This window comes from Xyrauchen texanus, chromosome 14 (genome assembly GCF_025860055.1).
Source record: "Xyrauchen texanus isolate HMW12.3.18 chromosome 14, RBS_HiC_50CHRs, whole genome shotgun sequence".
NCBI lineage: Eukaryota > Metazoa > Chordata > Actinopteri > Cypriniformes > Catostomidae > Xyrauchen > Xyrauchen texanus.
This window is the reverse complement of record NC_068289.1, coordinates 36,066,312-36,088,773: the sequence shown is the minus strand read 5'-3', so window position 1 is coordinate 36,088,773 and position 22,462 is coordinate 36,066,312. Positions and strand designations below refer to the sequence as shown.

The 22,462-nt window shown below is 37.0% G+C and overlaps 1 protein-coding gene across 4 annotated transcripts in view; it reads right to left on the bottom strand.

Moving 5' to 3' along the window:
- Positions 1-1,727: 1,727 nt before the first annotated feature.
- The window catches only part of kansl1l (KAT8 regulatory NSL complex subunit 1-like), a 31,487-nt gene continuing 10,752 nt past the window's right edge, over positions 1,728-22,462 (bottom strand). Inside the window, exons 3-16 of one of the 4 annotated variants that reach the window (XM_052141793.1) lie at positions 20,868-21,009; positions 18,747-18,920; positions 18,469-18,593; positions 17,838-18,003; positions 11,737-11,869; positions 10,321-10,452; positions 6,698-6,832; positions 6,489-6,604; positions 6,231-6,355; positions 4,963-5,026; positions 4,727-4,839; positions 4,488-4,623; positions 2,573-2,634; positions 1,728-2,258 (exon numbers count right to left, since the gene is read on the bottom strand). In XM_052141793.1, coding sequence (XP_051997753.1) covers positions 2,183-2,258; positions 2,573-2,634; positions 4,488-4,623; positions 4,727-4,839; positions 4,963-5,026; positions 6,231-6,355; positions 6,489-6,604; positions 6,698-6,832; positions 10,321-10,452; positions 11,737-11,869; positions 17,838-18,003; positions 18,469-18,593; positions 18,747-18,920; positions 20,868-21,009 — 1,699 coding nt within the window. In that variant the 3' untranslated portion in view covers positions 1,728-2,182. Of the gene's footprint in view, positions 2,635-4,487; positions 4,624-4,726; positions 4,840-4,962; positions 5,027-6,230; positions 6,356-6,488; positions 6,605-6,697; positions 6,833-10,320; positions 10,453-11,736; positions 11,870-17,837; positions 18,004-18,468; positions 18,594-18,746; positions 18,921-20,867; positions 21,010-22,462 lie in introns of all 4 variants that reach the window. The other 3 variants (XM_052141794.1, XM_052141796.1, XM_052141797.1) reach the window with 3 other exon arrangements.

Below are 22,462 nucleotides of genomic sequence, written 5' to 3'. Positions count from 1 at the left end.
CTTTTCTAATTTAAGAAAGTGGAGAGGATTGAAGAGTGTCTCTACTCTCACCTGCCCCCACTATATCATTGTTTCTATGACAACATGACTCAAATAAGCTTTTATTTACCTACAAACACTTTTTATTTTTGAGGGCACCATCTCTGCATGAAATAACACAAGCATAATGATTGAATGTATCAAACAAATACAAAGAGTAGGAGCACAAGAGGTTGGGAGAAGATTTTATCTTGTTGTGCACTGAAAAATAACCAGCAGCTGAACATAAGGAAGATAAAGGAATTGGAGGGTTTTCTGATGTACCTGGAAACCCCTGTTAACAGTCATTATTTCTGGGGAGAATGTGGAAAACATCTTATAAGCAATGTTTTTGTACAGTTACCTGTTTAAATGCATTTCAGTAAAGCAAATATACCGCATATATTTAATAACACTCAAAAGTTTTCCCCTGTGAACTGTTCAACCACACTGCTTATATAGTTGCATTGTTGTGTGCTGTTTTGCACTGAATTTCCTCTCTGGGATCAATACAAATCTCTCTATCTCTCCATCTCTATCTACTAAGCTAAAACAGGAATCCCAATGTAGCCATTCATTATAATATGCATTGATGCAAGCATGTCAATTGTTTTAACTGCCCTCTTGAGGTTTATTCATAATTTATGGATCTCTAATTTCTACCCAAATATGAATGTGACTGCAATGAATGTTAGATTGTGTTGCCTAACCTTTGAGACATGTAGTGGAGAAAGACTGTGATAAATACTGCTAAACCTAGGCTAGATTGGCAAATATGTTTGAGGGTGTTTTTCTAGCACTTGATAGATAAAATAAAATAATTGTAGTTTGACACACAAAGTAATAATGAAGCAGCACCAGTGTACTGTGTATATCAGCACACTGCACCAAAGTCCCTGTGAAGCTAGAAGTAAATCACTGCATCGGTCTCAGTGGAGCTATAAATTATGATCTCCGTTACACCAGTTCATAACAAAAGAGACTGTGAGAGAAAGAGAGGCCTATTGAGCTCTCAAAGCAGTGCAGATCAATACTGTGGCCATGCACAAACCAAGACTGTTTTCAATGTATTTCTAAAAATAGGCTAGCAGAACACCCAAAACATATCTGGGGAAAGTCAAAAGAATCATCAAGTGTTCCAGCTACTGTGTTGTCCACATTGAGAAAAACAGTAACAGGCTGCTTGCCTGCAAATGCAATTTTCATGAGTAGTTGTGTGACACATGAGCGCCTTTATGTGGTTGATATCAATATTATATTCTTGTACTCTCTGACAGCATTTTTGAAACTGGGTTCCGCCGGGACGGATAAGCCATCGGGAGCACCCTGAAAAATCGTGGCTGCCTGGCAAATTTTTAGCATTGTTTTACTATTATTGTTTTATTGCCAGCATGATGTAGAGTTTTAATAATACAATACACAATAAAGTGGCATTTTGGGGCTTTTAAGAATGTGACTGCAAAGTTTATTGGGCCACTCCCTTATTGGTGTATATTTCTCCAGAATTGTGGGTAGAGTAGTTTTTCACCACAAATTCAGAATCCATGAACAGTTTGGGGGTTGTGAAAGGAGTTCTCTGTTTAAAAAAAAGTTTGAGAAACTCTCCTTTATGTTGTTGAGCAAAAGATCATAAATAAAGACAGTTTACACTTCTAAGAGTAGTATTCTAAATATCTTTAATGCAAAATCAGGCAAATTCACACATCTTTCCAAAACTTTTCTTGTAGTTACCAAATATCCCAAAAAATTTATAATATCCTTTTAAAATGGGTGAAGCCTGTAAATTAGACCCTTGCTAAAAGACAAAAAGTCTGCAGAACAACACACTGTACTTGTATTAAAAATTTCAAAAATACACCATAAAAATAGGTTATAGTAATAAATAATGAAACCAATATACTTAGGAAACCCGCTACAGATTTTTAAACCAGTAATAAATTACACAGCCATGACAGTATGATACAAACACTGTTTAAAATCGTTAAAACGAAAAATATTAGAGACTTTTGGAAACACTCCAGAGTTATACTGGACACATTTTGTAAATAGGTATTAAAAAAACTTTGTATTACTGCTTTGTGCCACAAAAGCTTAAATGATGAACGATTTATTTATGTAACTGAGAGTGGCACCATGATGGATGAGATTCTTCCTCAGTGTGATGTCATTTCCTGTTCCATCCCAGAAGATGTGCTTTGGTGTTTGAGAAGTCTGTAAACAGCACTGAATAATCAATCAAACTGATGAAAAAACAAGGAAAGCATTTAGTTTTTCTACATTACATAACTGTCTACTATATATTAAATTAAGTTCGCCATATTAGAACAAGATTAGTCTATTTTTCTTTTTCTTTTCAATTTCTCTCTTCCAGTGAAAATTTTAGTTATCGTGTCTTACTATAAGTCTTACTAGGATTATTCATATGATTCCAATTATGTCCCAAGTATGATTATGACTGAAGTATTCCTAATGTGTCCAGTAGAGGGAGGGAAAGTGCTGCGAAAGGCAGAGAGAAGTTAGACTCTGAACACAGATACAACATTATCTTCATCACCTAAGAGCTTCCTCTTCTTCATCACTTAGAGGAAACACACGCCTCTTCCAAGGCATCAGTGGCTAGAGGGAACACAAGAGGGAAACAATCGAATGACTAAAAGTTCAGTGCACAGACAGACAGATTGATGACAGAAAGGATTGGATGGATGGATGGATGGATGGATGGATGGATGGATGGATGGATGGATGGATGGATGCCGAATGTCAGAACTTTATTTCCCCCCTTATATATGGTGTGATTCAACTCAGCGATGTAGGAACACTTTGGGTGTTTAAAAATAATAATGATGGTTACAGTTTGTAAATTGTGATGAAAACAATTGCTGTCTCATGCAGGAAACACTCCAAACCTGAAGTAGGGGAGAGATGTGGCTTTATTGTGTATTCACTGTCAAGTGACAAAATTACTGCTATTATATTATACTTGACAAAGTTAATACATTTAATTGACATCATATTTTAGTTTATCTTCTATTTATTTTAATTAGATCAGATAAAGTTGTTGGAGGGGGATTGTATGCTGTAATTTGGTCATCTTATAATGTGGCCAGCACCTGTTACAACGTTCCCCATAACATTTCACTTTCCATATTCCCATGTAGATGGCGAAGAAATTACACTCTGTATTCATAAAACAAGACCATATATTTGTACCCGACATGTGTAAAATTAATGTGGCAAAAAATAAAAATACTTTGAACCCCAAGTATATTTACACAAACTTAAGAAAACCTAAAAGTGTTAGTTTGTGCCTGCTCTCCCCAACAACCTCAGTGAACATCATTCCACAGAATTTGCGAAGATGAATGTAGGCTAAGTGAAAATACGGTAGGTAGTCTAAAGACCTCTTAAGAAACACAACCAGATACACTTTTACCAAGCTTTTTAGCCTTGCTAAACAGCACTTGCAATCTTACGACAGGCCAACTGATTGTTCATACATTTATTTTCTTAACCCTATAAAGGGCAAGAAAATAACGATAACATTTATTTATTGCTATTTTACCACACATTAGGTTGCAAATAATACATTTCTGTTTTTATCCAAAAATTGCTTTTATTTTCAATTTTACAGTTTGTAGAAATCCTGATCGAAAAGATTACGATGCTTCTCAATGCTTAATCGCAGCTCTACAGTTAACATACAATGTGTATATTACTAATATGTTTTATTTTTAAAGTTTAAAAAGTGCTTAAGTCATACTGAAAAAAAGGCAGCGCTAGTCCAAAAAGAAGAGAAAAGAAAAAAGAAAACCACCAAGAAATATAATATCATTTTTTATTGTAATAAATGATAACGTCTAAAGAAAAAAAAACGGATAGTTTTACCATGTCGGTGATGTTAGTTTTCTTTATTTTTAGCCCATTTAGAATCAAATTAAATTACAAATGTGATTACTGAATCAAACAGAACAATTGCAGCGCAGTCATAAAAAATATTTTTTAATTGTCTATTATTTAATATTAATAACATTGCAATGCACCTTATTACCGTGAAATTATTATTATTATTATTTTAATGGTTACTTTCACTTTCAATCTTTATTGTTCTTGGGAGGCATTTTAGTTGGTAGACAACATTCAATATCACATAAACAATTAACAAGAGCTATATGTAAAAGTAGGCCTAACTGCTGGAATAAAATCAATAAAATTGGCTATCATGAAAATCTCATACAGGGGCCAGGGAGATACTCGGCATCCACACAGGCAATTAAATTAACCAGCAGATTAGTGGTACCTTACGCAATGTGTTTGTTCACAAGAGGATGAATGAGCAGGCTTCTCGAGAGAAAAGATGCGGTTATCAGTAAACTCAAGACGCTTTACATTAGACATCACAAAAGTGATGTCACTTTGGTCTTTACGATTGTCCCGGGATGTTTGTGAATGTGAGCACATATTATATTTACTTCTCTGTCATACACAATGGCTTCTGTGTGGTCTTCAGGTGAACTAGAGTTCCAGGTGGAGGGGACAGGAGACTGTACAGGTGGGTGACAGTGAGCAGGGTGGTCTCTGACATATACACTAGTGCACATGGGTGACCTGTTGAGAGGACAAAGAGAGAGAGTGCAAATTTTCAATACAGTCAGCATAAATGCATCGAGTCACACCATAATCCCAAATACACACATAAACACACACATACCTGATTCTGTTGCTGTGTCTCCTGCTCTGATCACAGAACGACCAGCAGAATTTCTCTCTGTGCTCATAACTCTGGTGTCTCTGAGAAAAATCCTCATCTGCTATTGCTTCTGACTGAATGAGATAAATAAAGCTGCATAAAGACATTACTCCAGACTCCAGAGCACAACTATTCTGGCTTTCACCATGTTTAAGACCTAAGTTTAAAACTACAAGGAAATAAACTAGCAAATTGACCTCTCTTTCCTCCTGGTCATCTTCTTCTCTCTTTAATAAAGCTGAAATATCCACATGTCTCCAGCTGAGGAGAGGAATGAGAACAGAAGACATATATAGAAGAGAAATATTTCAAACTCAACTTAATTCACAACTTCATGTGCCAACATAATTATTAAAGCACCCAGAGGTAGTTTGGGCACAGTGTGAGTAATTTTATATCACAGTAATGGTGCGTTCACATACAACGCAAAGACAATTTTCGCCTCGCATTGCTCGCGTGAGTTTGACCGCTGGATTATAAATTTGTGTTTAAACTCGCATCCGAACGAGTAAAACTGCGTTCACACTGCCAGCTACTTTGTCAATGCATGCCGCCAGTGGCTGGCAGTTAGGTCACTAGTCATGTGTATGGAGAGTCTAAACAGTAGAGAGATAGCTCTACTATCTTCTCTCGTATTGGCTGACGCTCCCAGAAGTCACTCTTCATTTGCATAAAGTAAAACATTTCTCAACTTTGTCACGTCGCTGGACATGGCCACATCCGGTTGCCAATGGTTGCTGTCCCTCGTGTTGCCGGAAGTCGCCAGCTCTCATTGAAAATTAATGAGATGAGGTCGTTTTGTCGCTTTGTGTCGCTGGCAGTGTGAACGCAGCTTAACGCCAACCCGCAAGTATTCCCCCTTCTATTCCGGAAAAGGACAGGAGGAAGGGCTTCTACGACTAGTAAAGTACAACCAATAGCTGGAATCAAGTTGATGCACATATTTTAAGAACTTACCAGGTAGTCCAACTTAAAAGCGATGTCTTTTTTTGTCCTGTCTCTATGCCATTGTGTCATACAATTCCGGGTGCCCATACACCTCTACAACAATTGAAAAAAAAAAATCCAGATTTCTTCTGCTAATACGTCAGTACGTCCGGACAATATCAATGCTGATAGGATTTCACGACAAAGCGTCATACGAATTTCTCGCTCGAGTTGAAAAATTTTGCAAATACGTGAATGAAGCGATTTCGCATGTTCGAGTCACATCATTCACTTCATTCATGCCAGTGTGAATTTGTGACTATTCGCATCTTTGCATTGACTGTGTATGTAATCGTGTCACGCGAAAGCTTGCTTCGTGTTGTATGTGAACGCACCATAACAGTATCACAATACAGCTGTTTATTTTTGTATTTTTTTTATTTTACAAATCTCATCCTTTAAATTGGATTATGTTCTCTTTTTATTTCGAACTTAATAGACAAACAGATGTTATGTTGCTGTGTGAAATATTTAATACCTGGGTGTCAAAATATCCTTATACAAAAGTTTTTCCACTCTCACAGAGGCAACCAGAGACACGGGAATGACAATGTCATCATCAATGCTGAAAATACTCTCACCATTTCTTCTGCGCAATGGAAACTAAAACAAAAAGAGAGAAATTAGAAAGTTATTAAAGAAGGTAACCTATACCTAGATAAATGTATCATATTCTCTTCAGGGTAACAAATTTAGGGTAACAATATTTATCATGAGGTTGGAGTATAGGGAAGACCTGTGCGTTTCTCTGTTGTGTGGGTGCATCATAAGCGATGGGCATATCTTCCATTAGGCTTTCATAACTGTGGGAGTCCAGATCAGACTGGGCCATATCATCTAATCCATACATGCCTAAAACAAAGGAGTATTATTACCTTATTAATCTCAGAGTCAGAGTTTTTGGCCACAAATTAATTAGGAGAACCAAGTGTCTATCACATATACTCATTGGCCTCTCAGAGCAGTGCCGCTTCCTCTTGGCCTCCCCGTGGTGGACCCGACGGGTACATGGCCATCGTATGGGTGTTCTCTCCCTCCTGTGACTCCTCTGCCTCCAGTTTTTCATACGGTGATTGCAATCTGTAATGGAACATTCCCAAAAGAACACATTCCTACACTTCAGAACATGCATATAAAAAAGAACATCAAAAGTAAAACATCAAGTTTGAACTGTCATGAAAGGCTTTATTCACTCTATGCAAAATCATATTTCTTTTTGTTTTTCTTTTGATTTTGGTGTGAAATGTGAGGGTTTAGTCCGGTCACTGACTCTAGAGGGGCTGCAAAGCACTAACAGAGAATCAACTAGACAGCATGAGGTGTGCTTTTACTGTAGAAGCCTGTTCCGCAATTCAATTCCAGTCCAATAACTCGCTCACTCTGACAATCTCTCTCTAGTAAGAATACGTTGCTGTTTAAGGATCATTCGCCCACCCCCCAAAAAAAACAGTAGAGAGGAGTGCTAGATCATTAAGACTAGTTACTGACATCACCTTCAGATCTGATCCAAATACTAAAAAGGGTAAACCATCCAACTGTTACACCAGATACGACATGATAAAGTGACAAGCAATAGCATCTGGTTAAGACAGAGACATATTAGCATGTAAGAGATACTGAGACGAGCTATAGGGCATTTTGTCGATCACACAGTTTCTAGTTTTGTGCCTACACTCCAGAAACCTCTAAAAAAGAAGCACTGTACTGTATATAGCTCGGTAGATGTTCCGTGTTCCAATAGCTTTTTTTTCCAACATGAAGATGTTCTGTAAAATGTACATGCATGCATAAAGGAGTATGTGAATTTTAGGTGCTTTGACAAGTCACAATGTGATCGCCTTATTTTGATCACCTTTCAACTTTTCTAGAAGTACAAATAAACTAGTGTCTCAGTTAAAATGAGGTCATGGAAACTGCAAGTATGGTCATTTCTGGGTAACATTTTACAATAAGGTTTGCATTAGGTATCATTAACAATGTATAATACAATTTTCCAGCATTTATTAATCATGGCTAATGTCAATTTATAAAAATACAATTGTTTATTGTTTTTTCATGTTAAAAATGGACTAGTATATGTAGAAATTAACATTAAATAAGATTAAGTATTGTTCATTATGTAGTTAACTAATGTTCACAAATTCAACCAAAAGTGTTATCCATTAAGAAAATGCTGTTTAAAATAGTTTGTAATAGTTTTAATTGTATAGGACACTGCTGACAATGCTTGAAATTCTGCTGAAAATGCTTGAAATGTTTATTTTGAGCAACAAAATCAATGAAAACCAAAAGTTGGCCAGAAACATTAGGGAAAATAAGGTAACTACAGCAATGTATAATATATAATTATTTATAAATAAAACTACACATTTTAAATAGGGCCTACACAACACCTCGAAATATATATTTGTAAAAAATGTAAAGAAAATGCACATACCTCTTAGAGAGCTGACATTTTTGCAGATAGGATGGTTTGGTTATTTTCCAGATGAATTGCTCATATTTTCACTCTAAGTGAGTTTTTTTTTTTGCATCTTTATATCGGCAGTGTCTGAATTACTAAAAGAAGCCACCCTCTATTTCCAGCAACGATTTGCATTATGAATAAATTATGCAGATTAGTGTGTAGTGCTTAGCTTTCCTTCTTGCCGATTTTAGATACATTGCTGTTATTTCATTTGTCACTTTCAGTTATTTGTCTTTTTGTGATTATTCAAAGCTCATTTTATACGTAATATGATGTTTTTAGTTTTCAACGTCATTGTGATTTGTATGTTAAATTATCAGTTCCACGCACGTTGCACTTTCTCCAGCGTATAAGTGCCCTGGAAACCATTTGTTTGTGGAGAGTTTCAAATTAAATGTCATTAATGTTTTAAATTCTAAGACTTGTTCATATGCTTTGCACATATTAGCGGGGCGCAGTCAGACACAACGGGGGCCCCAGGCAGTCTATTATTAGACTGTAGGATGGGCCGGCCATGCTACACTCTGAGTAGCCCTGCCTACTGTAAACTGTAATTGGTCCAAAATCCCACTCCTCAAAACTGTATACTAAACATCAAATATATTCTGACTGACTGTAACTGTACTGCGTCACACACAGTGGTGGGTAGATTAATTCTGAATTGTAATTTGGTACCGATTACAAATTTCATGACTAAAATTGTAGTCTGTAATGTAATTTTATGGATTAAATTTTTAAGTAATATAATTTGATTGATTTTGGATAACTTTAGAATTACTTCTGACATAATTTTTGTTTATCTGATTATCACATGCATTGAACTAGGATAGGCTTGTGCCATTTTGACATAATGTTGCTTAAATGCAATAAAGGAAACTTACTTAATGTATCAAAATATGGAAATTTTAACGATTTTGTTTGTATGTATTTTACTCGCTATTTGTCTGTTTCTGAGTCCAATAAAAAGGCACTTAAAATGTTCTTATTCTGGCAATTTTGGCATTACAAATGCCATTCATGTGTGGTAACAAATCAGACCAGTAATATCTGTGAATTAACATTAAAAAAGTTGTCACAAAAGCAAAAGCATATTCATGTACAGTACAAGAAGAGTACAAAAACAATTTGCGACAACTAAAAGTAAAAGTAAAACTAATTTTACCGCACTTATGCAATCGGTTCAGCATTTATGTGTGGATTACCGCTCCATCTTCAGTGTTATTATGGCTAGTGTCTAGTATCATGTCAGTATGTGCAATTTACTGTCTTTGCCTAATGAATATGTAATCATGTAATCCAGAAAAAATTAAAAGAAATCTCGTTCCGAGTATTTACATATGTAATTTAATCTAATTACAAGTACTAGAGTTTTGTAATCTGATTACAAAATGAATCCGATTATGTTAATCTGATATACTTAATCCAGGTTACATGTAATCTGTTACTACCCAGCAACAGTTCATTCAATTTAGACATTAATCTTATTGCATCATGTCTGGTTATTATTGTTATTAATGCTTTTATTGGTATTATTATGATAAGTAACAACAACAACAAAAAATCTGAAAATGTGCAAAGAGGTAGAACTTCTGCTTAGACCAGCATGAATATCCACACACCCCATCGTCCCATGATGGAGAACAGCACCCAAAAAACAACATGCATATGCTGGTAAACAGCTATGCAAATCTTTTCAGTAGGGAAGATGAAGCAAACTGATTCTGTAACTTTTTTCATTTTTTTTTTGTTTTTTCATGAATCAGATATTTTCAGTTTCGATTAATTTATATAGTGCTTTTCAAAATACAGTGGCTCTGTTCCAAAACCTAGCAAGCTGCCTATATATAGTACCGGTAGGTAGAATTTTAAGTAAACATAAATGCTGTCCAGCTTTCTCACTAGGTGTTGGAACAGATATTCCATACTGTTTGGAAGCAAACCCAAATTGAGCAAGCCAAATAAGATAATGGAAGGCAAAATTTCCCAACATTTTTAGAAAGATGGAACCAAGACTCATCTGGAGGAGCCCTCCTCAGACTGGACACTTTTAAACAAATGTATACACAGCATACATAGTGAAATGTCATAAGCTGATTCTTACGGAATAAAGAACGAGAAACTCCAGAGCTGAGACAGTTGTGGGAACTGGAGTGTTCACTTTTCAGGAAAACAGATTGCTGGAGCAAGTTGTTACCATACAGAGCTTTTTGCAGATGGAGGGATGATGGGGTCTCTGAGGGACAGAGCAGAAAAGACACAGTCAAACCTTACATAAGACACACAAAAGGAAAACAATGTCTGTGTTAGTATAGACTTAAACAATGTGGTGATGGATACGAGTCTGATAAAGCTAGCAGCAGAAGAAAGAAAGTCATACATATCTGGGATCGCATGAGGGTGAGAAAAATGGTGAGAGAATTAAACAATTTTGCGTGAATTATGACTTTAATGCTTAGGTTTTACACTGACAATCAAGGCTAATTTTATTGGCCTACTCTGCGCAAATCAGCAAAACTGCAGTGAACAGCACAATTTTGACATCATGATGATGATAGACTGATTTGAGTTTGTACTGACTCAATTGAGAGGACTAATGCAGGCTAATGCATAGAGATTAATAGAGTGCTGTAGTAATAAACATTACAGCACAACTAAGATCATAACATCCAATTACCGCACCACGAATTTGTACTTCTAGTACCCAAGACAAACAGGCTCTGTTTGAAAATCTAGTGAGCAGCATACACAGGCAGAATGTATGGCATCATAACAGCCTTCGTGTTCCCAACACGAAGGCTTTTCAAAAAGGTAGGAGGCATGATTATGCTGTCTTAAAAGGTCAATGCCAGCATTAACATTAATCATTGCAAGAAGACGATCACAAAATTCATAACATACTAGTATGGCAGACAAAGTAATGAAATGTCAATTATAAATGTATTGAACTGAATACAAAAAAGTATTAATAAAATGCAAATAATGAAATAAAATTTGCAATTACCCAATATTTGTGTGTGTGCTATGTGCTTATATGCTTATAAGAGTATTTCCATTAGCTTAGCAACATGCTAACAGAAAACAGAAGAAGTTTTTTTGTTAACACTCCTGTGCAATTCGTGTGAGGAACGCAATTTGTATGACACACATAGTTGCTACCTATGTACAGGGGCGAAAATTTCATCAAAATGTTAGGGGGGGGACAATAAACATAACAATTCTCAAGAGCAATTTTTGAAGGGGACACCAAGGTTTTTTTTGTTGTTGCCCCATTTGCATTTGTATTATTTTATTTCTTAAACAATTATTTTAAGAATATTTAATTATATTATTTACAATACACATATTTTAATGATATTTTAAGGGGGGACAACCCTCAGATTTTCGCGCCTATGCCTATGTATAGCTATGGCACACACTTATGAGCTTTAAGTTAGGGTGCTTTATTTCTGCTTCTGTAGGCAGTAGACAGCTAAGCAGCTTTTTGGTTTTGGAAAAGAGCCACTCTTTCTCTTTCTACCTGACAGTGAGAGGACAGGATGCACTTTGTCAGCTGTTCTTTCTTTTCTGTGGGGACATGCAAGATCTGTGCATACAGTTGCAGGGTCACAGGATGCAAAACTGGGACAGAGACCGGGGGAAGACTCAAGTACCTATGGAGAGAGAGAAAAAGGTATAGGGTGTGTGCAAAATCAGGGCATGGAAGTTATAGGCAGATGGATAGAGATGGATCAAATCCTGGGGAACACAATCAGTAAACACTTAATTTGCATCTAAATGGCCATGTGCTAATGTGTCCAACTATGCGTTAATACAATAAAGAGATGTAAACATAATCAAACCAACTTAATGAGGCCAAAACTATGACAAACCGTGCTCTAGGGAAAGCATTATGACATAAACATTGCATAAAAATTATAGTAGCTAAAATAAGGCAGCCATCAAGTAAGTTTTAAACACAATGTTGAAGGAAATGCACCAGTTACCAGCTGGGAAAAGAACACAGAACATGGTATGAGATATGGTACAATGTGAGAAGGGCTGGCACACATGCAAATAACACCAAATAGCTTTATTAAAAGATTAATTCTTCCAAAAAGGAAAATTCTGTAATAATTTACTCACATGTGGTGATTCTCACAAAATCTTTCAAGAAAAGTTAAGCATATCTTTAGGGCCATATTTTTTTACATTGTGATATTATATTTATGACACTTACACATTTTACCCCCCAAATTGTCATTAAAAATTAATATATATCTCTGGAAAAAATTACCAGACCACTGCAAAAATTATCAGTTTTTCTGGATATACTATTTTTAGCTATGGGTTTGAGTAAAATTAAATGTTTTAATTTATTCTATAAAGTACTGATAATATTTCTCCCAAATTCCAAATAAAAATATTGTCATTTAGAGCATTTATTTGCAGGAAATGACAACTGGTCAAAATAACAAAAAAATTATGTTTTCAGACCTCGCTCGATGCAAAGAAAACAAGTTCATATTAATTTTTAAACAACACAATACTAATGTTTTAACTTAGGAAGAGTTCAGAAATAAATATTTGGTTTCAATCACAGCTTTCATCCGTCTTGGCATGCTCTCTACCGGTCTTTCACATTGCTTTTGGGTGACTTTATGCCACTCCTGGCACAAAAATTCAAGCAGCTCGGCTTTGTTTGATGGCTTGTGGCCATCCATCTTCCTCTTGATCACATTCCAGATGTTTTCAATGGGGTTCAGGTCTGGAGATTGGTCTGGCCATGACAGTGTCTTGATCCGGTGGTCCTCCATCCACACCTTGATTGACCTGGCTGTGTGGCTTGGAGCATAGTCCTGCTGGAAAAAACAATCTTCAGAGTTGGGGAACATTGTCAGAGCAGAAGGAAGCAAGTTTTCTTCCAGGATAACCTTGTGCTTAGCTTGATTCATGCTTCCTTGACAAAGGTGAATCTGCCCGATGCCAGCCTTGCTGAAGCACCCCCAGATCATCACCGATCCTCCACCTAGTTGTCTAATGGTTAGACGGAGACCTGGATAGGCCTAAAAGCCACAGTGTCTCGCACTCACTGTGAAATTTTGTGGAGGAATGGTAATGATCCTCCACCAAGGTTGGAATTCCGCACAAGTTTCTAAGTTAGAAGTCTAACATAATGTGTCATTCTGTTGCACTTTCCCCAGTTGAAAGGATGAAATTCCAACTCTCCGAGTTAAATGGAACGCTACGGGAATCATCACAGCAACAACAATATGGAGCATCACGGCTTTCCCCACAGGACTAGGTGAGACACATACACACACCAGGCATGTGGCAGTGGACTCAAGATTCTGAAGTAGCGCATTTCCAAGTATCCTTATAGTGGACTTCAGTTCGGCTTTCAACACCATCATCCCAGCTATTCTCTGGACTAAATTACACCAACTCTCTTTTCCCATGTCTATCTGTCAGAGGATCACCAGCTTTGTGACGGACAGGCAGCAGCTAGTGAGATGGGAAATTCACATCCAGTACCTGTAAAATCTACAGTTCTAGATCTAATCTACAGTTCCACTAAACTTCTCCCTGTATACCAATGACTGCACCACCAAGGACTCCTCTGTCAAGTGGCTTTTTCTTTGCAATTCTTCCCATAAGGCTTGCACCCCTGAGTCTTCTCTTTACTGTTGTACATGAAACTGGTGTTGAGTGGGTAGAATTCAATGAAGCTGTCAGCTGAGGACATGTGAGGCGTCTATTTCTCAAGCTAGTGACTCTGATGTACTTATCCTCTTGTTTAGTTGTACATCTGGCCTTCAACATCTCTTTCTGTCCTTGGTAGAGTCAGTTGTCCTTTGTCTTTGAAGACTGCACAGCAGTGTACACATTTGAATGAAATCTTCAGCTGTTTGGCAATTTCAAGCTGTAACGTAGTTCAATGGGCAAGGAGGAGGCGAGAACCGGCTTTACAATATAAATAATATTTTAATGAATAACTTAAAGACAAACACACATGACAGACATGTCCATAAACTATCTCTCTCTCCCGTACAATCCTCCGCAGTTGGCCTTTATCCCTCTCGGAGGCTTGATTACCCTGATAAGGGACCGGGTGTGTATGATCATGATCCGGCCCCGCCCTCCACCCTGCCACACAAGCATTGTATTGCCTTAATTTTTCAAAACAATGATAGACTATATAATACTGTATACGTAGTCAGTTTGAAACAGACTTTCCATTATCTGTTGACTTCTCTCATCAATAAGGCATTTCCGTCTACAGAACTGCCCTTTACAGGATGTTTTTTTGTTTTCGGCACCATTCAGAGTAAATTCTAGAGACTGTTGTGTTTGAAAATCCAAGGAGATCAGCAGTTACAGAAATACTCAAACCAGCTCATCTGGCACCAACAATGCCACGGTCCCAAAAAAAATTCCCCATTCTGATGGTTGATGTGAACATTAACTGAAGTTCCTGACCTGTATCTGCATGATATTATACACTGCATGGCTGCCACACAATTGGCTGATTAGATAATCACATGGATATCTATTGGTGCCAGACAATTTAGGTTGAGTATTTCTATAACTGCTGATCTCCTGGGATTTTCACACACAACAGTCTCTAGAGTTTACTCAAAATGGTGCCAAAAACAAACAAAAAAACATGCAGTGAGGGGCAGTTCTGAGGATGGAAACGCTTTGTTGATGAGAGAGGTCAACAGAGAATGGCCAGACTGGTTCGAACTGACAAAGTCTACGGTAACTCAGATGACCACTCTGTACAATTGTATTGAGAAGAATAGCATCTCAGAATGCTGTTCTGAGATGCGGGTTTGGTGCTGTTTTTAGTGACATGAGGGGGACCTACACAATATTATGCAGGTAGTTTTAATGTTGTGGCTGACTGGTGAATATATATTTAAATTGTAAAGTATTTCTACATCAGAGTAGGACTCCATTTGTACTGTCTTCAATTTTTGCTGATTTTAATATAAAAATTCATTGTGAGAATTGTAATTTTACAGTCATTTTAGGGTTTTAGGGTTTGTTGACATTAAATTGTCATGGCAACAACATTGTAAAATTTGAGGTTAGTAACTGATTTTATCACTCTAAAATCATGTTAGCACGCATATTGTGTACATCTTGTGATTATAATTTTCAAACAGTGAGTATTTTAACGTTTACAGATTGGCATGATTCACTTCAGTTGTTAGTGCCTCACTGCATCCCAGATTTTAGCTTTTTTTAAAGAAAAGGAGGGGCAAGTCAAAATAATTTTTTGTGGTAATAAATATTATGCCACAAATGCTGACAATTGAGCTTAAGTTGTATTGAACCAGGAATATTCCTTTAACTATCCTAAAACAATTTCACAATGCAGAACATCTTAATGGTTCTAAATGTAGGTTTAATTTTCTTTATGCAAAATTGAATTTCTTTTAAATTAATTTTTTGGGGGTTAAATATGACCAGGGCATTTTCTTGACAGGTTTGGTGAGAATCACCCATGTTGTTCCAAACCTGAATTGTTTATTTTGTGCCGTGGAACACAGAGTTATTTATTTAGCACAAGTTGCTAAAGTAAATGACTACTTTTACATGCAGTGAAAGTAAATGACTACTGGGTCTGTCAACGGCCAGACTGTGTAACAGCTTCTTCCCCCAAGCCATCAGACTCCTCAATACTCAGAGACTGGTTTGACACACACGTGTCCTGAGTTGCACTTTAATAACCGTCTGCTACCTCAATAACTGCTATGTACATAGAACATTATCTCATAGTATGTTATGTTTACATTTTTAGAAACTGTCATCATTTTGCACTACTGAGTACTGGTCGGCGCTGCACTGTCTATTGTCCTGTTCATTGTCAGTAATTTGTTGTACTGTCCTGTACTTTTTGCACATGTTTGCACGTGCACTTTATATAGGTATATATAGGTAGTTTATATAGGTATTTTATTCCGTTGTGTAGTCTCATGTGGTCCTATGTTGGTCCTTTGTTGTTTTTATGTAGCACCATGGTCCTGGAGGAACGTTGTCTCGTTTTGCTGTGTACTGTACTAACTGTATATGGTTGAAACGACAATAAAAACCACTTGACTTGACTTGACACTTGACTTGAAGTGCTGTCAATGCACATATTCAAACATATCTCACCATATTTCACATTAACAATCTCAAATGTCATTGATTCTCGTGACCTATTACAATGTCATATGTTTGAATGCTTTGAACACAAACATAAATTAGATTTATGTAGCTACGGTGGAGGCTATAATTACTTACATTGTGATTACATCTGTTCCTCACATAAAGCTTTTTGTATGGACTTCAGAAGACTTGAAATACAGCATCTATGAGCTACTTAATTTTATGTTCCACAGAAGTGATAAATTCATACATGTAAATTATGGTGAATTATTGCAGTTATTAAAGGTTGTTTTTGTTTTCTATGATTGCATTTCAATTAGACAAATGCATTATCATCTTGTTGCATCCAGGTTTAGAAAAGAAACAAGACAAAAGGCCTTTAAAATGTTACAAGTCCTGGCTGCCCTTAGAGGACACTGAAGGACAGCAGAACGAACCTCAAATCAGCCAGCAAAAATTACAAGATTATTGTCATTTATGAAAATGCAGCTGGTCTGAGCACTGCATGCTAGAGGTTTCCAGGAGAAAGGTTAGAAGAACAAGAACTAGGCTATTATATCTGTGCTCCCCTGGGTACTGAGAAAACAAGCAGAAATACTCTAGCTAAATGTTGAACCTAGTGCACTGAAGTGTACATGGTCCCTTTGGTCCTGGAATTAAAGTACATTAAAACCAATATGTCACCAATCCTCCTGATCAATCACACAGAGACCCAACCATACTGTACCTCACACCAATCAGATTAAGACAAACTGTAGCCATGATTTTCACCAGAGTGAAAAAAAAATTTGGATTAGCTTACAAACATATTACACTTTGCCCTTACAATTGAAATATCTGGGGTGTTTTTATCACTTTCATTGCCAATTTTGCCCAGACCCCTGGATAATTTCCATGCATTTTATAGTAATGCACATTGAAATAAGCAATAGGCTAGTATTTCACTCCAACCGCAGTCATTATCTTAGTGTTCCTCTCCACTCAGAAAGAGAAGTGGTCATGTTCTACTTCAACAATCATTGTTCAGAAACATTAAGCTCCTCTCAAGTCAAGAGGAAATGTTATGTTCATCACAAACAATAAGAAACAGCCATTGTCTATACAAATGTATGCTAATCAAGATCTATATTCATAGATTTTGCTGTTAACTAAGAAAATCAAGTCACAGCTATGCTTATTAGCTACTAATCCATGACATGGAAAAAATTATACACCACCTGCTGGCAGGCTCTGATTTGGATTTTATGATGCAAGTTAATCCTTAAACTAAACAAGCTGTTGTTTTCACCAGTGTGCATACCTAACAAGGTTTGTTCCATTTGAATGCCCATCACCATATTCAGTATTAAACATGGAGTTCTAACCCCAAAACTAAATACATGTTTGCTTAATACAAGACATGATCTGACTAAAGTCAATGTGCTAATAACTTCACAGAATTGATCTTTAAAATAAAACCTGGGGTGGAACAAGGAGTCCAACCTGTTCTCTGTGAGAAGATGGATCCATAATGAAAAGATAAGGCTTGTGATAGGTCAGAAGGGGGCGAGTACGGGCAGACACACATGTGATGTCCACCTGAAAAGGGCACTGTCGTTTGTGGCATGCTCGCTTCCTCTTCTGTCCCACATTGTGTAAGTATTGTGGTCTGTTGGAAAGAAAGATGCCCGGGTCATTCACTTAAATTGAGGGATATAATCTTTAAAAAAAATCTGATCATATGACAAATGCAGAGGACTGCTGAGTTCTTGAGTTCACTGGTTATTTTCTCAACTCATACTCTCATATTCTCAATCTCACTCTTTTCTGATTCCTCTCTTGATATCATTCTTACTCATTCACTCTTTTACTGCGCCAGCTGATTAATCCTGACCTTCACATGAGATTTATATAACTATACACAAATATGTATCAGAATGAGGGAGCTGCAAATTAATTCAAAATTCATAAATAAATAAACACAAAATGCTTTTCCTCAGATGGTCCTGGAGCTTAGCTATTTTAGTAAAATGATCCATTCCATATTAACAATAACAGAAAACTGTTTTTCAGTGTAATCATAATTGCTTGGTTTGTTTTAAAAGGAAAAATTAATGACCCTGTTTGTCCTAACCTGCTATAAGCTGTCTTCCGTTGGCCTCTCCATTGACTGCACGTTCCTTTAAACCCAGGTGATGAAGAAGGGGAAGCACATAAAGGTGGCATCAGGCTGTTCACAATCTGAGTCAGCTGAGCACTCTGCACACACAAACAATCACATATCCAAACACATACTAACAACTAATATGCACTGAGTACTATGGAGGGGGTGGATTTAATCCATGCGGTAAACTTTTAGTTTTATACCGCGTCCTAACCAGACACGATTTGATGCTTTGTCTTCAGACTCACTTGTCTCTCTATGCTCCTCAGCAGGCGTGTGGGGCTGCTGTGTTCCATCTCTAGATCAGAGGGAAAATCTTGGATGTTCCCAGCAGTAACTGACAGATCCATAGTCTCTGTCCACAAGGTGTGCTGGATCTGCCTGTCTGTCAGGGGCTGAGACTTAGCCAAAACCACATGACCCTGCAGGACACAGAAGGGACACATACAGTATATTTAAAAAAACTAAAGCATAGTTGAATCATTTTATATCTGTTTAACAACCAGGGTTGTGTGCCATTCCAAACTGAATTGAGAATTAATTTGAATTTACTTAGCAAACATGTGGAAAAATACAAAATACAAAAAAGAATGTAATCTCAGAAAATATTTCAAATGTAATGTTATCATACACCAACATATGAGGTTTCTCCAGAAACATTAGATGATATTATTAATCAATGTTTAAATTCATAAATACATTTTCATTTACTGGAGTATGGAGGAAGAACGCATAATTTCCCAGAATGCTATAATTTATTCAGAATATTAAATAAACAATTTATTATAGCTGTACATATGTATATATATATTGGTGCTGTCAGTCAATAAAAATTTTGAATCACAATCAATCATGATTTTTTAGTAGTTAATCGTGATTAATTGCCAATTTTGAATGTGCTGAAATTTGACTCAAAATATACTTATTTTCCGGTCAAAATGCATTAGTTACCTTCTTAGGAATGAACATAAAACAATATGTTACAATAATGCTTTATTTACATTTTCCAAAAAAAGACTTTCACAGTATAAAGACAGAAATGCACTAAAATAGCACCAATTCAAGTAACACTGAACGTTTCCCAAAGTCTTAATGGGAGGTTGACAAGTTGAAAGAACTAGTTCCCATATTTTGCCATCTATTGCAATGCACAATAAATCTCTTAAACACTCGTCCTTTGCAATAGTAATCGGCCAGTGTTGTGGCAAAATCTAACTCCCCAACAGATTCTTATTCCCCACTACCTAATTGGTCCCTATCCCTAAAAGCCAGACCCTCAAGGAGAGAACTCCAACGATCCGGCTGCAGCGGTCCCTCATAAGTGCCATTTATTCTGCATTTTGGTGATAGTAAAGACTTGACATGCTTCTATGGGAATTAAATTGCATGCTACAGAGGCTCCAAAGTACTTGATTTCTGACTCAAATACAATCTGGTTTGTTTTTGTACAACAAATAGCGTTAAAGGTGCTGTAAGCGATTTTAGCCATTCTGGAATTTCCACAAGCTGAGCCATTGGATTACCCAAGCCCCCTCTTTCCAAAACCCTGAGCTTTACTGAGATCAACACCAAGCAGAAGCAGTTGTCAAAAACAACAGCAGTAAAATAGTGTCCTCAACTGACAATTGTTATGAACAAAATGGCATAAAAATGGCATTAAGCCTCAATAATTCGCTGCAACAACAATACTATGAGAACAGGCAATATGATATATAGGTAGAAAGTGTCAGAGACCCTTTGAGTCTAGTGCTGTTACAGAGTCTGGTAAAATAACTCACAACACTTATTTCATTAATATCTTTCAGGGAGTAGGAACATTTTTTGCATACCTTTTCATGAAAAAATCTCTTACAGCACCTTTAAGAGGTCCTTTCCCCATCACTTGATCACTGACATAGAATTGCAATGTGATTGCCTGTGGTGTACATGGCAAAGGTTCCACCCTACTCCAACCAGTGTTCAGAACTCACACGGAGCTGAATAAAAAGTCATGATACATTTTAAATAAAAGTCATAATCTAATGTCAAATTGGTAAATGCATAAATCACGTTAAAGAAAAAAAACGATTGTGTTAATGTGTTAATTTTGACAGCTTTAATATACTGTATACAAAACTAATATGTTGAACTATTTAAATTCCTCAATTGTATGACTGATGAGATTCTTTGAATTGCAATTCAGTAAATTCCCATTAAAAAATCCTTTCACTCTAATTGAACATCATGTGGGGCCTGGCCAATTCAGTTCAAATTTGAACTCATTAACTGACAGGGAGAGAATTCCTAATTACTGAGATTTGCTCAACTCAATGATAACAAAATGCAATTTGATAACCAATTTTTGTCCTTATCGTGTTTTACTTCTTTACCTTGTTAGCAAGGATCTGCTGGTGCAGTCCACCAAGCTGCTTTATCTGCAAGTCCAGCTCAGTCAGTCTCATTTGCAGCCACGTCCAGCGACTGCACAATTCAGCTCTGTCTGTCAACCACCTCCACTCACAGACTTGGCAGCTATACTCCCACATAGAGAGAGAGAATTAGAAATGGTAATTTAAATGAAATTTTATCCAAAGCAACAGCACACTTCATACAGTGACAATCCTTTGGAGAAATCCTGGGGTAAGATCTTTGCTAAAGGGCACAGTGGTGATAGTTAATGGATCACCTCTTTCGAGAGTTGAACGCACAACCTTTGGTGACCAACCCAGCTCTACAATCCATCCAGACATTTATAAGTAAGACATTTTTATATTAAATCCCCTGAAGATTGTAAAGACAGAGGCTCGGTAGGCACTTTCAACATTTCTGCATTTGTTTGAGCAATCCAACATTGAGGAAACCAATGATGTTTGTTTGGAGCAGGACTACCTTGTTTTCCAACAAATGGCAGATGGGTGGAGTTTTTGGGGAAAACTTGGTGGAAAACAGTACATACAGTACACGTGCAATTCCTTTTCATTCAGTTACACCAACGAGGGTGGGGATTAGGGGGTGGCAGAGCATGTCAGGGGAGGCGCAAAGAATGATGATAAATTCACCAAGTAAAATGAAAATACAGCAATGCTGGCTGCAGCTGGGCTTCCCCTAACACCTTGCCAGGATTTATAACTTGGAAGTTTCCTCTCTCTCTCTCTCTCTCTCTCTCTCTCTCTCTCTCTCTCTCTCTCTCTCTCTCTCTTCCCAGATCCTTGCTGCGAAGGAAAGTTGATTTCTCAATGTTCACAGAAACATTGTGTTCTGGGTGTTGGCCTTATGACCATGCCATTACTTGAATTAGAGAGAAAAGTAAAGTTTTTAATGCTCTACTACCCTGTTGGCTAGTGGCATTACTTCATTTTGATTATCTGAGTTTCCATAGCATTTCTGTCAGTGCCAATCAGCCTCACCATTCTCTGTTGACCTCTCTTATCAACAAGGCGTTTCTATCCACAGAACTGCCGCTCACTGGATGTTTTTATTTTTGGCACCATTCTGAGTAAATCCTAGAGACTGTTGTGCGTGAAAATCCCAGGAGGTCAACAGTTACAGAAATACTCAAACCAGCCCGTCTGGCACCAATAAATATGCCATGATCAAAATCACTGAGATCTCATTTTTTTCCCCCATTCTGATGGCTGAACATTAACTGAAGCTCCTGATGCATATCTACATGGTTTTATCCATTGCACTGATGCCACACGATTTGCTGATATGGCATGAATAAGTAAGTGGTCAGGTGTTCCTAAGAAAGTACTAAGAAGTGAGTGTGCAACATTATTTGATAGATAGATAGATAGATAGATAGATAGATAGATAGATAGATAGATAGATAGATAGATAGATAGATAGATAGATAGATAGATAGATAGATAGATAGAAATGGAGGTCTTAAGGGGGGCCAAGTCCTGTAAATCTTGTCCGAAGGGGGGCTTACTGTTTAAGACTTTGTAAACCACTGAATTACACAATCCACCTTTAAAGGCCA